The 12,566-nt window shown below is 37.1% G+C and overlaps 1 protein-coding gene across 3 annotated transcripts in view; it reads left to right on the top strand.

The window, feature by feature from the left end:
- Nucleotides 1-12,566, top strand: part of LOC124168760 (biotin--protein ligase) — a 46,965-nt gene that overhangs the window by 12,522 nt on the left and 21,877 nt on the right. For 2 of the 3 annotated variants that reach the window (XM_046547039.1, XM_046547041.1), the window contains 2 exons: nt 2,913-3,273; nt 11,320-11,631. In XM_046547039.1, the coding sequence (XP_046402995.1) occupies nt 2,913-3,273; nt 11,320-11,631 (673 nt within the window). The remainder of the gene's footprint in view (nt 1-2,912; nt 3,274-11,319; nt 11,632-12,566) is intronic. The other variant, XM_046547040.1, reaches the window with a different exon arrangement.

Here is a 12,566-nt window from a genome sequence, read left to right as displayed (position 1 = left end):
CTTAAGGACCTGCTTTCTTGCTGATAACTTTGCACTAATTTACATCTTTTCCTTCGCTTTATATTTTGAATCAGGAGATTCTTATACAATCATAAGCATCATTCATCCCCAACATTATATGTATACCTGACAACAAATCTCATTGCATTTTATGTTACATCATTATTTTTTTGCCCTGGCAGTGGTTTATACACGATTTGGTTATGAAAATGATGTTTAGTAGTTAAAAATCCCTCGTCATTATCGCTTACAATTTTGGAAATTTTGTTACATTGTCATGTTAATATCATGCCGTATATGTATTCCACATTATCTATAAAAGATAATTGCAACGATTGAGCCCTTTAGTTTTTAAAATAATTATTTTATTTTAAAAGAATGATTTTAATCAATGTCAGCATTTAAACTAAACTGTTTGTCAGAGTCATTCTGGTATATTTAATTTTTGATTTCTAGTTGTTTATGGTAACCATATGCACACATTTTTACGCCCTAATTTTCAATTACTATGTAGTAAGTAGGTTATTAATAGCAGTAATCCTTAATTTCAGGAACCTGGATTATGTTGTGTAAAAATCTTTAAAAAATTAGGTTGGTTTTCATATAGCCATTTAAGGTTATCAAATGGGAGGTGGGCATTGGATGAGTGGCTGATTCCCAGCCTTTGGTGGATGCAATTGGTTAAAACAATCTTTGTTTAGTTGATAGAAAAGAGAAAAAAACTCATATGTTCAAAGAATAAGTCACATTTGTGGCCTTGAGGAAGAGGTATTTTTGAAGGGGCCCATCCTAGATAGTTTAATGGTCAGATAATTTATGTCAGATAGTACCATCATGTATTCAAATCAGCATCATCTTCCATGGATCGGTCAATGTCCAGATGGTTACTTAAAAATCAATCATAGTGTTTTCAGTATTGGCCTTCTACACATTTGATGCTGCAAGAAGAACATGTTGCTGTCACTGTTTATTTAAGAATTTAATCCCATGTTGCTGAAATACTGGCTTGAGAAAGTGACTGGGGTAGCATTTTTAAGGATAGTCATACACATGGGTCTGGTGAAAAATGCATCCAATCCACAACATACAACTACAAACACCCTTTTAATAACCCTTTAATTTACAAAATAAAGAAATTTGGCTCCTTTCTACTTTGTAAATTAGAGTTTGTAATGTATGGACTGCATTTTTAGTTACATATTGGCAATATAGTGATCCCTATCGTGTAACTGCATCATTTGAATGAAAAGTTAGGGTATTACCCATGAGCTAGTGTAAATAATCCAGTGTTGCCATCGATTCCTCTATTAATCAGGGTCTGTATTCATTCCAGTTTCAGAAAGGCATTTAATATTAAAAGTGGTCATTTACGCTGATGTTTTAAATGGAAGACACCTCTTGAAATCCAAACAAGAAATTTAAATGGAAAAATCCATGAAAATTATTCATTCTGCTGAAATATTAACTGACCATCCATACACTCACCAAATTAATTTTAACAATGAGTCCCTTCTATTTCCAATGCTAACATTATATTACATATTTTAAAGGACAAATGTCCTCATGTCATTCTGATGCTTCTCTTTACATTTCCATTTGTAACTAGAAAAAAGTAATGAGTTCTCTTTTTTCCAATCATGTCATTTTTTTCTGATCTTATTGTGTCATAAGATGCATTATTTTTATGTAATATTTTATAATAGAAGTTTCGGATAATACTTTACCAATTTTCCAACTTTGTAGCTATCTTGTCGTTTAGCGAGATATGTATGTATTCTCAGATTATTATCAGATGTGTACCTAAGTTAATGGTGTAACTCATATCAGTTTTTAAAAAAATTGAATGAAATTGTGGACAGTCATATTTTCTTTGCATTTGTTTGGCTAAAATCCATTAATGCCGCGACCTTTTGGACAAGAGTTTATCAGGTAATTAACCTTTTCCAATGAAGCATGAATTAGTGAGTTGAAGTGAAATAGTGCCCATTTATTTTTGTTTCAATGCATGGAATATGTTACACTTTGAGGTCTTATTTTGGCAAAAATTAGAGCAAACACTACTTTGGTTTTATATACACTAAAATATTTGAGATTTTAAAAATATTTTGTGAAAAGCCTGTGGAATAATATTTTTTATATGGGCATGTGTTAGTTAAAAGGCCATTTTCTTCATTTTACTAGCCAGCAAAGGTTGTATTTTATCTAGATTTTTTTAAATAATTTGTTTCTACTTGTTAAGCATACTCGAAATTATGGTATTTTTTTATGATGAGAGTATGTACATTGATTTGAAAGAGGGAAAATAAGAAAATAATTCTGTTCAAGACAATAATTTCCCACAAAAGAAACTTATTTTTTATTTTGGTGGGAAAGTTCTTTGGTTCTTTTTAGATGAAAGTTCTTTAACACTTACACATGCCTTCTGCAATGAGTATGAATATGTATTGGTTTCTGGTTCGTAATCGTTTTTCATATCATATTATGACCACATTTACTTTGTGAAATTTGTATATGCTGTCTCTGTATGTAGATTAATGTTAATGCTAATTTAGGTATTGTTATCTTTATTTGATTTATGTCCTGCTGAACTGATGATAAGTTCTGTACTACCTTTGTTTCCATTATCTTGGGCCTTATTTTATGCTAAAATTTATAAAACAATGGTGATGTCAATAGTGTTAATGAGGAAAGGAAAGTGTAATGTTCTAACTCAGGCAATTTAATTTATTTCAATGAGAAAAGGGAAATTTTTAATTTGACTTCATAATTTGTTTTGGCAGATAAACTGCTTAAATTTATGTAGCTATCCTTTGGATAAGTAAGACAAATTTTACATTCATAATGTCACCCACTTAAAAGGCTGCAATTTCAGTGATTAACTACATGTTTCACCCTGCTTTTTTTCTTTTTAGCGGATGCAGAGAAAGTGAAGGCAAAACCTGATCAAGGGAAACAAACAGGTTCACTCATTCCTGGCGATAAAGAAAAAAGCAGTGACTCTATTCGTTCCTTAGGCTCTGCAAGCACTGCCTCAGCCAAATCAGGGAGTCCAAAAGGGCCTGGATCAGCCACAACTTCCAGTAAAGGTAGCACATCTGCTCCCCAAGATGAGGATGCATTCTTAACACGCAAGTGTCCAGCACCCCCACTGCCGCAAGGGTCATCACCCCAGCATGGCAAAAAGCCCCCAAATATTCTTATCCTGTGTACTGGCAGCCAAGATGTTGCTGTTCAGTCAAAGGAAGCATTGGAGGCTGCCTTACAGAAGCATAAGTAAGTTTGAAATCTTTCTTGAACGAATATATACATGTTTTCACATCTTCATTGGAGTTCTTCAAAGTAAAACACAATGTATGTTTAATAATAACTAAATGAAAAACTTTATTTATAACACAACAATGTAATAATTTTGTTTTTTTACATTTCTCTTTTTATTGCAAAAAAATTGAATTTACAGCAAACTCCCGATTATCCAGGCTAATGATGGGGGGTGGCAACACGAATAATTAGAAAACGCGTATAATCAAAACTTGCACCTTAACTTCTTGTAATATTCAACATTTGTGTAAATCAATCAATCTATTATTATCTACGCACATTTTATGTTATTTCAAATTGCTTCCCGGAATCATTGAGAGCTTCCTTTCCCGACTGCGTTCTTTTTAGTGGCGATAACATGATTGTATTTGTATTCTTACCGCTTTGTGTAATACCTGGTTTACAAAAACCGCGCATCCGCGGCTGTGAGATCACAGATTTAGAAACGTGGTTTGCACGAATGCTTCAAAGCCACTGTGCGACGTCGGAAACTACACTGTCAGGCACCACACTGCTTCACCCACAAGTTACTCGGGATGTAGATCCGTGATCACTGAGCACGATGTTTGGAAAACAGGAACACAGAACTCCTGTGATGGCAACTGGCATGTGATCACCCCAATGCCCAGCAGTGGTTATAGGAAACCAGCACGTATGGCAAATTGTCTAAGGAGGCGAGAGTCTAGCTATGACTAATGCTAACTTTACTTCCACTTCCCCCATTGCCTTCACTTCTACTCACAGGGTTCCCACTCAACCGTGAATAAGCCTTGAATTCCGTCTACCGTGAAAGAAACTGGAAATAGCTGTGAAATTCGTCGTAAACTCTTGTAAAAAACTCGATTGTAGATCTACGATTGACAGATAAAAACAAAAATCGTTATCTCAATCATATTCAAGGTCAGACACTCGCAGGCACTGTCCACGCATTTATCTGCACACGTATATTCGAAGCGCAAATATTGGTCCGTGTGTCATGACGACACACAGACCTTAAGGCTGTGATTGGAAGTCCGTTAGCCAAAGTGATCATTAACCTTGGCAAATCAGACACCTCTTCTCTTCCCTGTCACACTCCATTTTCCCACTCACAACCCTTAGCCGGCCCAAAACTTTGCTAAAGATAGGCGACGTCGTAAGAGCACTTTCATTGCTGCGTTTTCATTCCCGGCATTTATTGCGTTTGCTATATTTTTAGTTAACGTGCGGCAAGTGATTTTTATGTGATCAATATTTCTTCCTAAAATGGCTTATCAACAGACCGTGAATTTGACATAATTTAGACCGTGAAAACCTGGAAAAACCGTTAATTTTACAATTTAGTTGAGTGGGAACCCTGACTCATCTTCTTCCACTTTTCCCTTCCCCTCCAGTTTGACCTTGACCAGCATTAACATATCCAAGTGCAATGAAATCTCTGGTTCCCTTGGGCCTTATTCAAGCACATGCGAGTCAACAGCAATAATCCTGCATTTCCATAGGAAATATACATTTAATTATTATATATAACATTTATTTTAATTTACGATTGGTTAACTACTGAAGGATCTTCTAAAATTGCTCAAGAGTTTTTTTCCCACCACTGATCGTCGTCTGCAATGCTAGATCAGATGTCCAAGTAAGCTTGTCACATTCCTTGTCAGCTAGTGAATAAAATAATTCCATTTTACGAGGCGTCCAATTTTATTTTTTTATAAAGATCGCGGAAAACACCTTAGGAGTGTAAACTAATGCACGGATAATCTCAAGCACGGATAAACCTCACCCAGATACAGTAAAACCCCTTATTTACACTTTTCTAGGGACCCAATAAAAAAAGTGTAAATTGCGGGAAAATGCAAATAGTGGGAAATGGAGAATTTTCACTTTTATTCACATACTGGCTTTGGAAATGTTAATTTTGTAATTGTGGATAGCATTATTCCATAACATTCTTCCCCTCTGAAGCACAGTGTTTTTGCTGGCAGCAAAAATTAAAAAATAATCCTGTTTTGCCTGCATTGAAAACATCTTTTGGGTCGTAACTTCCAGAAGTCTAATATATTCAGATTATTTCCACTGAGTTGCTGTCTCTATGTTAACATCTTTGATTTCACCATTCACCGTCTTGTATACAAGACTGTACCTTAGGGCGGATCGCAAAAATCGATTTTTTTCAAATCCATCTGGCCCAATGAAAAAAAGTTGTGGGACCGATCAAAAATAAGGCCTGAAAAATTTGAGACCTCTAGGTGAACCCCTGACCCTCGCTCAAATGCAATTTAGGGGGGGAAGGTCAAAATTCGAAAAATATAAAATTTTATGGTCATTCCCTATAGATTTTGCCGAGTTACTGCCCTTTTAGGGCAAAAATTTTGTTCATTTTGACGTATCTGCCACCGTTTAGCCACAAAATGCCTAATTTGAGTCCGCGCCCGCGAAGAAAATATTACAACGCCCGCGCAGCGTCGCGGATACAAGAGCAGCAAGGCGATTCCGTCCCCTCCCCGCTCGCTTCTCCCCCTCCCATGCCTCGAATGCAGCAAAATTCATCTCGCGTGTGCTGCTAGGAGGGCGTTTATCTTTGATAATATAAATCGGAAGATGGTAGAAGGTAAAAAACGGTGCGTAGTGAGACGACTTGTCCCTTATTTGGCGCCTCGTCGGCGTTAAACAAATCGATGTTACCAACTTTTAGAGAAGTGATGAAATATTTTTAGATCTGCGAACGCAGGAAAGGAGCCTGCGGTCTATGAAGAGGCCTCTCGAGTGGCTATAAGGTGTGGGAACTTAGGATATACACTTCTATTCTGGTATTGTCCGACAGCTGAGTCTAAATGGATTTTGGGTGAAGGCCGCTCGCGTCCCCTCCCCGCTCGCCTCTTCCACGCCCCAAATGCACCAAAATTCACACCAAGTACGTCGTTCTTTGTTAGTCTTACTAAAATTTGATGTTTCAGCATCGTCCGGCGAGGAACAATTACGAAAGAATTACTCAATTATCTGCTTTCCAGTCTGTATTTCTTATATCAGTGTCATTCCTCGTCTTTCGCTGCTTTCAACAAACTTTTGGTGAATTCTTTCACGAATATCTCGTCCGCATGTATAATAAAAAGAATATTTAACTTCAAATTTGAACGTTCACTAATAGATTTTTAATTTCCACAGCGCTAATCTCAGATATAGCCGAAGGAACAGGAGTTTCTCTCCAATATATCATCAGCGTGTAGTCCTTTACGTCGATATTAAAATCCAGCAATTAAAAAATCACGGATTTGTCGCCAAACGCATCCTTGCTGCAACGCAAATTGGGTCCCTAGATTACCCTCCCGATGTTTGTCGCAAATCCAAGTCAGCATAGTGCAATTAGCAAATAGACCACTGTAAGGGATGAAATACGGATTTAATGCTTTCCCGACGAATGATGTGGGTAAACTCTTTTCGGGATTCAACAAAATTTATCTCTTAGGATGAGCCCCGAGTCGGAGATTGAAATTTTGGCCATTATAGAAAAATTAACCCGGTGGGAATCCGGAGATGAGTTTGTCCACACTTTAAGGGATGTTGGAATTATGCTTATAGCAAAGGGATGATGCCTCCTTTTTCAATGTTGTGTCTACTTTTCACTCCGAAAGGAATCGATAATCGCAGATTTTATAACTTTTGCTAATCCTCCGACGGGGGAGGCAAACCTCCAAAAGTGGGACCCTGTTTCTTCAATTAACACCATACATTCCCCTCTAAACTTGTATTGATAAGTCCTCTTGCCATTTTTTTATCAGACAAGAGTAGTCTTTCGTTCGAATAAAATGGAGCCCTTTGATGAAACCTCTCTTTTTTATCCACAGTAGGCAGGGCTGGGCAAAATACAGGCCGAGGAGTATTTGAAATGCAAAATACCAAATACCTTGGACTTCTGTATTTGAAATACAAAATAGTATTTTAAATACTTTTTAAAATACAAAATACACTTGTAAGGAAACTAAGACATCTTTTAAAACGTTCTAACACATAAATAAACATAAAAATTCTAACAACCACATATACATTTGAGATTTTTCAATATAAAAATTATCAATTGTTGCTCTCTATGAATGAATCATTCCCCTTGAGGAATACAAGTTTTTCAAAAACTTTGTCCGACAGAGCTCCCCTCACAGGGGAATGGATAAACCCAGCAAATGAAAATTGTCTTTCCACTGGTTAAGATGAGCATAGGCTTGCATTAAACCTGATGAACATTTTCTTAATATTCGGATAATTTTGTAAACTCGACAGCGATTTGTCAGTAGGCAGAATCTTTTTCTGTGTACGTAAGTGATTCTGGTACACTAGCTTTGATGTATCTTACGAAGTTATGACTTTTGCGTCGGCTAAAGTTGCGGGAACGATCATTGCTGTTGCTTGGTTCTTGCATATACCTCTATCACAGTTGGCAGACGCATTTTCCCCGAAGAAGTTCCAATTTGAGTTTATAGTCCTTAATGTTTAATCTATGAGGAAAGTAGAGATACAACTCGGCTAATTTCATTTTCTTCGAATGAATTGATGAAGAAAATTTTTGATACTATTTTCCCGAACAAGAATTGACGATGTTGACTCATCGATCTCCGATTATTCCATTTTTTTCCTCAGTTGTCGAGTTTCTTTAGGATTCAATCGAGCAGCCGTTATCTTTCTTTTCGTCAGCTTGTCTGTCAAACTACTTCTTCATTGGGGGAAACTTATGCTCCTCCTTGCACTTACACGCAAAAATATCGCATAATTAAAAATGTTCCTTTAAAATTCTTTGAGTTTTATACTTCAATAAAACCCTACTTTTGGCCTATTCTAATTTTCCGTAAGTTATAGTACTTCCTGTGGTACCGTTAAATCCATTTAGTCACATTCACAATGGAGGAGAAGCGCGTCACCATAGTTCGCACACCTTTATAGCCACTCGAGAGGCCTCTTCATAGACCGCAGGCTCCTTTCCTGCGTTCGCAGATCTAAAAATATTTCATCACTTCTCTAAAAGTTGGTAACATCGATTTGTTTAACGCCGACGAGGCGCCAAATAAGGGACAAGTCGTCTCACTACGCACCGTTTTTTACCTTCTACCATCTTCCGATTTATATTATCAAAGATAAACGCCCTCCTAGCAGCACACGCGAGATGAATTTTGCTGCATTCGAGGCATGGGAGGGGGAGAAGCGAGCGGGGAGGGGACGGAATCGCCTTGCTGCTCTTGTATCCGCGACGCTGCGCGGGCGTTGTAATATTTTCTTCGCGGGCGCGGACTCAAATTAGGCATTTTGTGGCTAAACGGTGGCAGATACGTCAAAATGAACAAAATTTTTGCCCTAAAAGGGCAGTAACTCGGCAAAATCTATAGGGAATGACCATAAAATTTTATATTTTTCGAATTTTGACCTTCCCCCCCTAAATTGCATTTGAGCGAGGGTCAGGGGTTCACCTAGAGGTCTCAAATTTTTCAGGCCTTATTTTTGATCGGTCCCACAACTTTTTTTCATTGGGCCAGATGGATTTGAAAAAAATCGATTTTTGCGATCCGCCCTACTGTACCTATTTTTTAATCTATCCAACCAGCCATTATAGACACCGTGCAATCTTCGATTCCCAATCTTATGGGGAAATACTTTTTCTCAAGGGCCTGTTTGTATGATACATTAACACATACGAGTTAATGTTTGCTTGCATGAATGATTTTTGTGGACCAGATCGGGACATGTACGAATGCTTGCAGGGGCAGATCCAGGACTTTTTCTAGGAAGGGCACAGAGGGCCTGACAGGCAAACGATCTTGTCTTAATTGAGATTAAAAACAAGATACAACAATGATTGTACGAAATTCTCTTTATTTTTATGTCAAAGTTATTATTATTGATTTAAATGATTGAGCCTCCGTAAAACACGAAACAAAGCGAACGTAATGATAACTGTCAGGGGCGGATCCGGGATTTCTTTCTGGTGGGGCACAAGCAAGGCCGTATCCAGGATTTTGTTCTGGGGGGGGCACAAGAGGATACCACATAAGACAAAACGAATGCAATGATAACAGGACCTTATTAAATTCTTGCATACTTTTTAAGGATCTGGGGGGGGCACGTGCCCCCCCTAGGTCCTCCCATGATAACCGTAATCAAATTTTGTCTATTTTTTTTAAGCATTTGGGGGGGGGCACATCCCCTGCCCCTAAATCTGACTATGAATGCATGAACAAAATTTGAACATGCTCTATTTTCTGTTCATGCATTCGCACAATTTAGGTGAATACATTTTTTTTGGTGCATTTTCTTGTTCATAAATTTAGACATTAACTTGTACGGGTTAATGTAATATGTAAACAGGCCTTTAGATGACACCATTCACGATCTTGCACCTAAAAACCACTTTCAGAAATCTTTCTAATTCTTCTTACCTGGAATTCTTCTCATATTTTCTCTTTTTTGATAAATGTCCGCTCTGGTTTGCATGTTTTACAATGGCATCGCGATTAGCACGGTATTGAATGTTGAGACTGGCAATCCAGTCAGATTGCCTGTCTCAACAGTCGAGTTGCTTCGCCAGATTGCATCGATGCGGGTTCCCGTTTGCAAACCAACGAGGTAGCTCTAAAATTTTTATTTTGTCCTCAATTAAAAATTTCCGTTTTTATTTTCGAATATCCATTTTCAAGCAGGATAAATTCTATTTCCCGTACTAATTGAGGGTAACTTGGCTACACGCGTGTATCTGAACTACTCCTCGCCGATTAACCAGTACAAACTGCCGTGCGACTTCATAATTTTTGAAAGTTACAAAAGTTTGCGATGCACTGCGATTCGAATGGGATAAGTCAAGTTTAAATAAGTTTTTTAAAGTATTTAATTAACCCATACTTGCTACGCAACTATATAATGAAGTCAGCGCAAATGATCCCAGTTGCCGGTCAAGTTTTATAGTTCCGGCATTTATCACGTTTCATCACGTCTAGTTTCCTTTCAAAATTGTATCATATCAAATTATAGACTACATGAATATTGTCAAAATTCCATCAGGAGTTCATACATTATAATTATTACATAGCTGGATAGTTCAAAACACCTTATACTTTCATATCGTGAATCTTTTCGCCGCAGACAGAAAACGAGATGACGTAGTTCAACTTTCGGACGCTAGTAGCGTTGTGTCCCGCCACATTCAAATTCTTCCTGAAAATAGTTCTCATTACGTCTCTCTCTCCTGTATTTTTAAATACAAATGCGCGAAAGTAAGCCGAAAGACAGTTTTTAAGGGCTGACTTGCACGATTAATTGTTTTAGTAGGCAAATTATTTTTTTTCGTCGGCAAGTCGTGATGCACATGGCGGGAAAACGAAAAAAACACGTCGTAAATACAGGGTTCTATTTACGTAGGAGAGATAGGAAATTTGATGGGACCCAGAAAAAAACTTGCAATTTGCGGGAAAACGTAAATTCCGATAACGCAAATACGGGGTTTTACTGTAATTGGGAGTCTGCTGTATGTGCAAGAATGTTAAATGGTATTCACTATTCCATTAATGTGCATGCATGGTAAATGGTCTACAAGTGAAAGACTTTTTTTTTAATGTTAAAAGAGCCTATTATTTTGCTGAAATCAGGAAGGACAATCGGTATGTCTTGGATATCTTTGAGTTCAAATTTTGTTCTGCTTTCCTGCATTCAGGTATGAACTGATGAGTTATCAGTATTGTAGTTGTTATTGCTATTGGCCATAGTTTATTATTAGGTAATCAAAGTTATTTCTGCTCAAATGGAGTTTGAATAGAGGGACTCAGGGTAGAATTGGGCTTGCCTTAGATCTTCTCAATATGGTTGCTTAGACGTACAATCCACTTCAAGTGGAACCAAGAATAACAATTTAGCTTTGGTTTTGTATTTTTTGGCTACTACCTGGCATTGATGATTATTGCATTTTGCATATCTAAATTTACAATGTTTTCTGTTGTTAAAAAAATGAATACCTTAAAATCTAAAAATAAAAAATTCTCCTTTCAGATATGTTTTGTACTCCACTACTCAGGCAGAAGTATGTTCACGCACACCATGGGCAGACAACACAAGTATGCTTTTCACTCACGGAAGACTTAATGGGGATATGGTGAAGCCTATTCTAAATTATATGTCAGGGTCTAACGATGGTGCTGAAGGTGGCAGGGTCTGGTGTGTATGCCCTGGGGCTGAATTCCTACGCTTGCTCCTTCCCTGCCCCGCTTTCAGCAATGCTAAGGACTCCCTTGAATCCAAGGGTGTTGTGTCGTATAAACAATGGAAAGGCCTTAAACTACCTCATTGCTCGCTTGGAGTCAGGTATTTAGCTTTTAACATCATAATTCAATATGAACTAATATTCCAAACCATGTGTTGGACTTGTGATTTCCATTATTTATTACTGTTAAACTGTCATTATTAGCCAATCATATTTTGCATCCTCTGTGCAAATATTCATTCATCTATTATAAAATAGAAGAGACCAATTCCACATCAACGAAAAAAGTAATTTAATAATTGAGAGCACATGTCTAGCGCATATGTAGAATAGGATGAATGTATTATGATTAAGGTCCTGTCTCTTTATTGGTATTGACCTGTTATAAGGTCAACTGTTGAATCTTAACCTGGAACCAGAACATCGTGTCAGATTCCACCCATTTCTTCATATTCTTTAAATTCACTTTCTCAGTGTTATTTATGAGCACTCGTGCACCTTGCCTTCCCCTGAAAGCATCAGCTATGCATGTTTGCCTTTACTGAATTTATTTTTTTCACCCAGAATTCAATTAGGAGTCAAAAATGTTTATTGGAACTCCTTATGTATGAACCATTTTGCGATTTATAGTACTTCCTGTTTTATCTTATTTTTTCCATGCGCATGTACCTAAATTGTAATAACTTTTCACTACCAATGGCCTAGTCATTTTTTTAAATTGCATAGTTAAACTGATTTATTTTTAATTTCAAACTGAAATTTTTAGTTTCAAATATATTGACAGAAATTTGAAAGTGCTAAGGAGTGCTAAGTTCTTTGGAGTATGTATGTAAATTGTCAGCATTGCCCAGTGAACATCATTTGTGATTCTAAATGCTGATTGGTAGTTTCAGTTAATTAATCAAATAATCAAATGAGCCTTTTCAAGATAATTTTCAATGCAATTATTGTTAATAAGCTACCCCGGTTTTGTGTGATTTGGATGTTTAGGAATTATTCGGTTGGTGAATCAACCCTCTTGTATTTTTTCCTGTAT

This window comes from Ischnura elegans, chromosome 12 (genome assembly GCF_921293095.1).
Source record: "Ischnura elegans chromosome 12, ioIscEleg1.1, whole genome shotgun sequence".
Taxonomy (NCBI): domain Eukaryota; kingdom Metazoa; phylum Arthropoda; class Insecta; order Odonata; family Coenagrionidae; genus Ischnura; species Ischnura elegans.
This window is presented reverse-complemented; position numbering and strand designations above follow the sequence as displayed.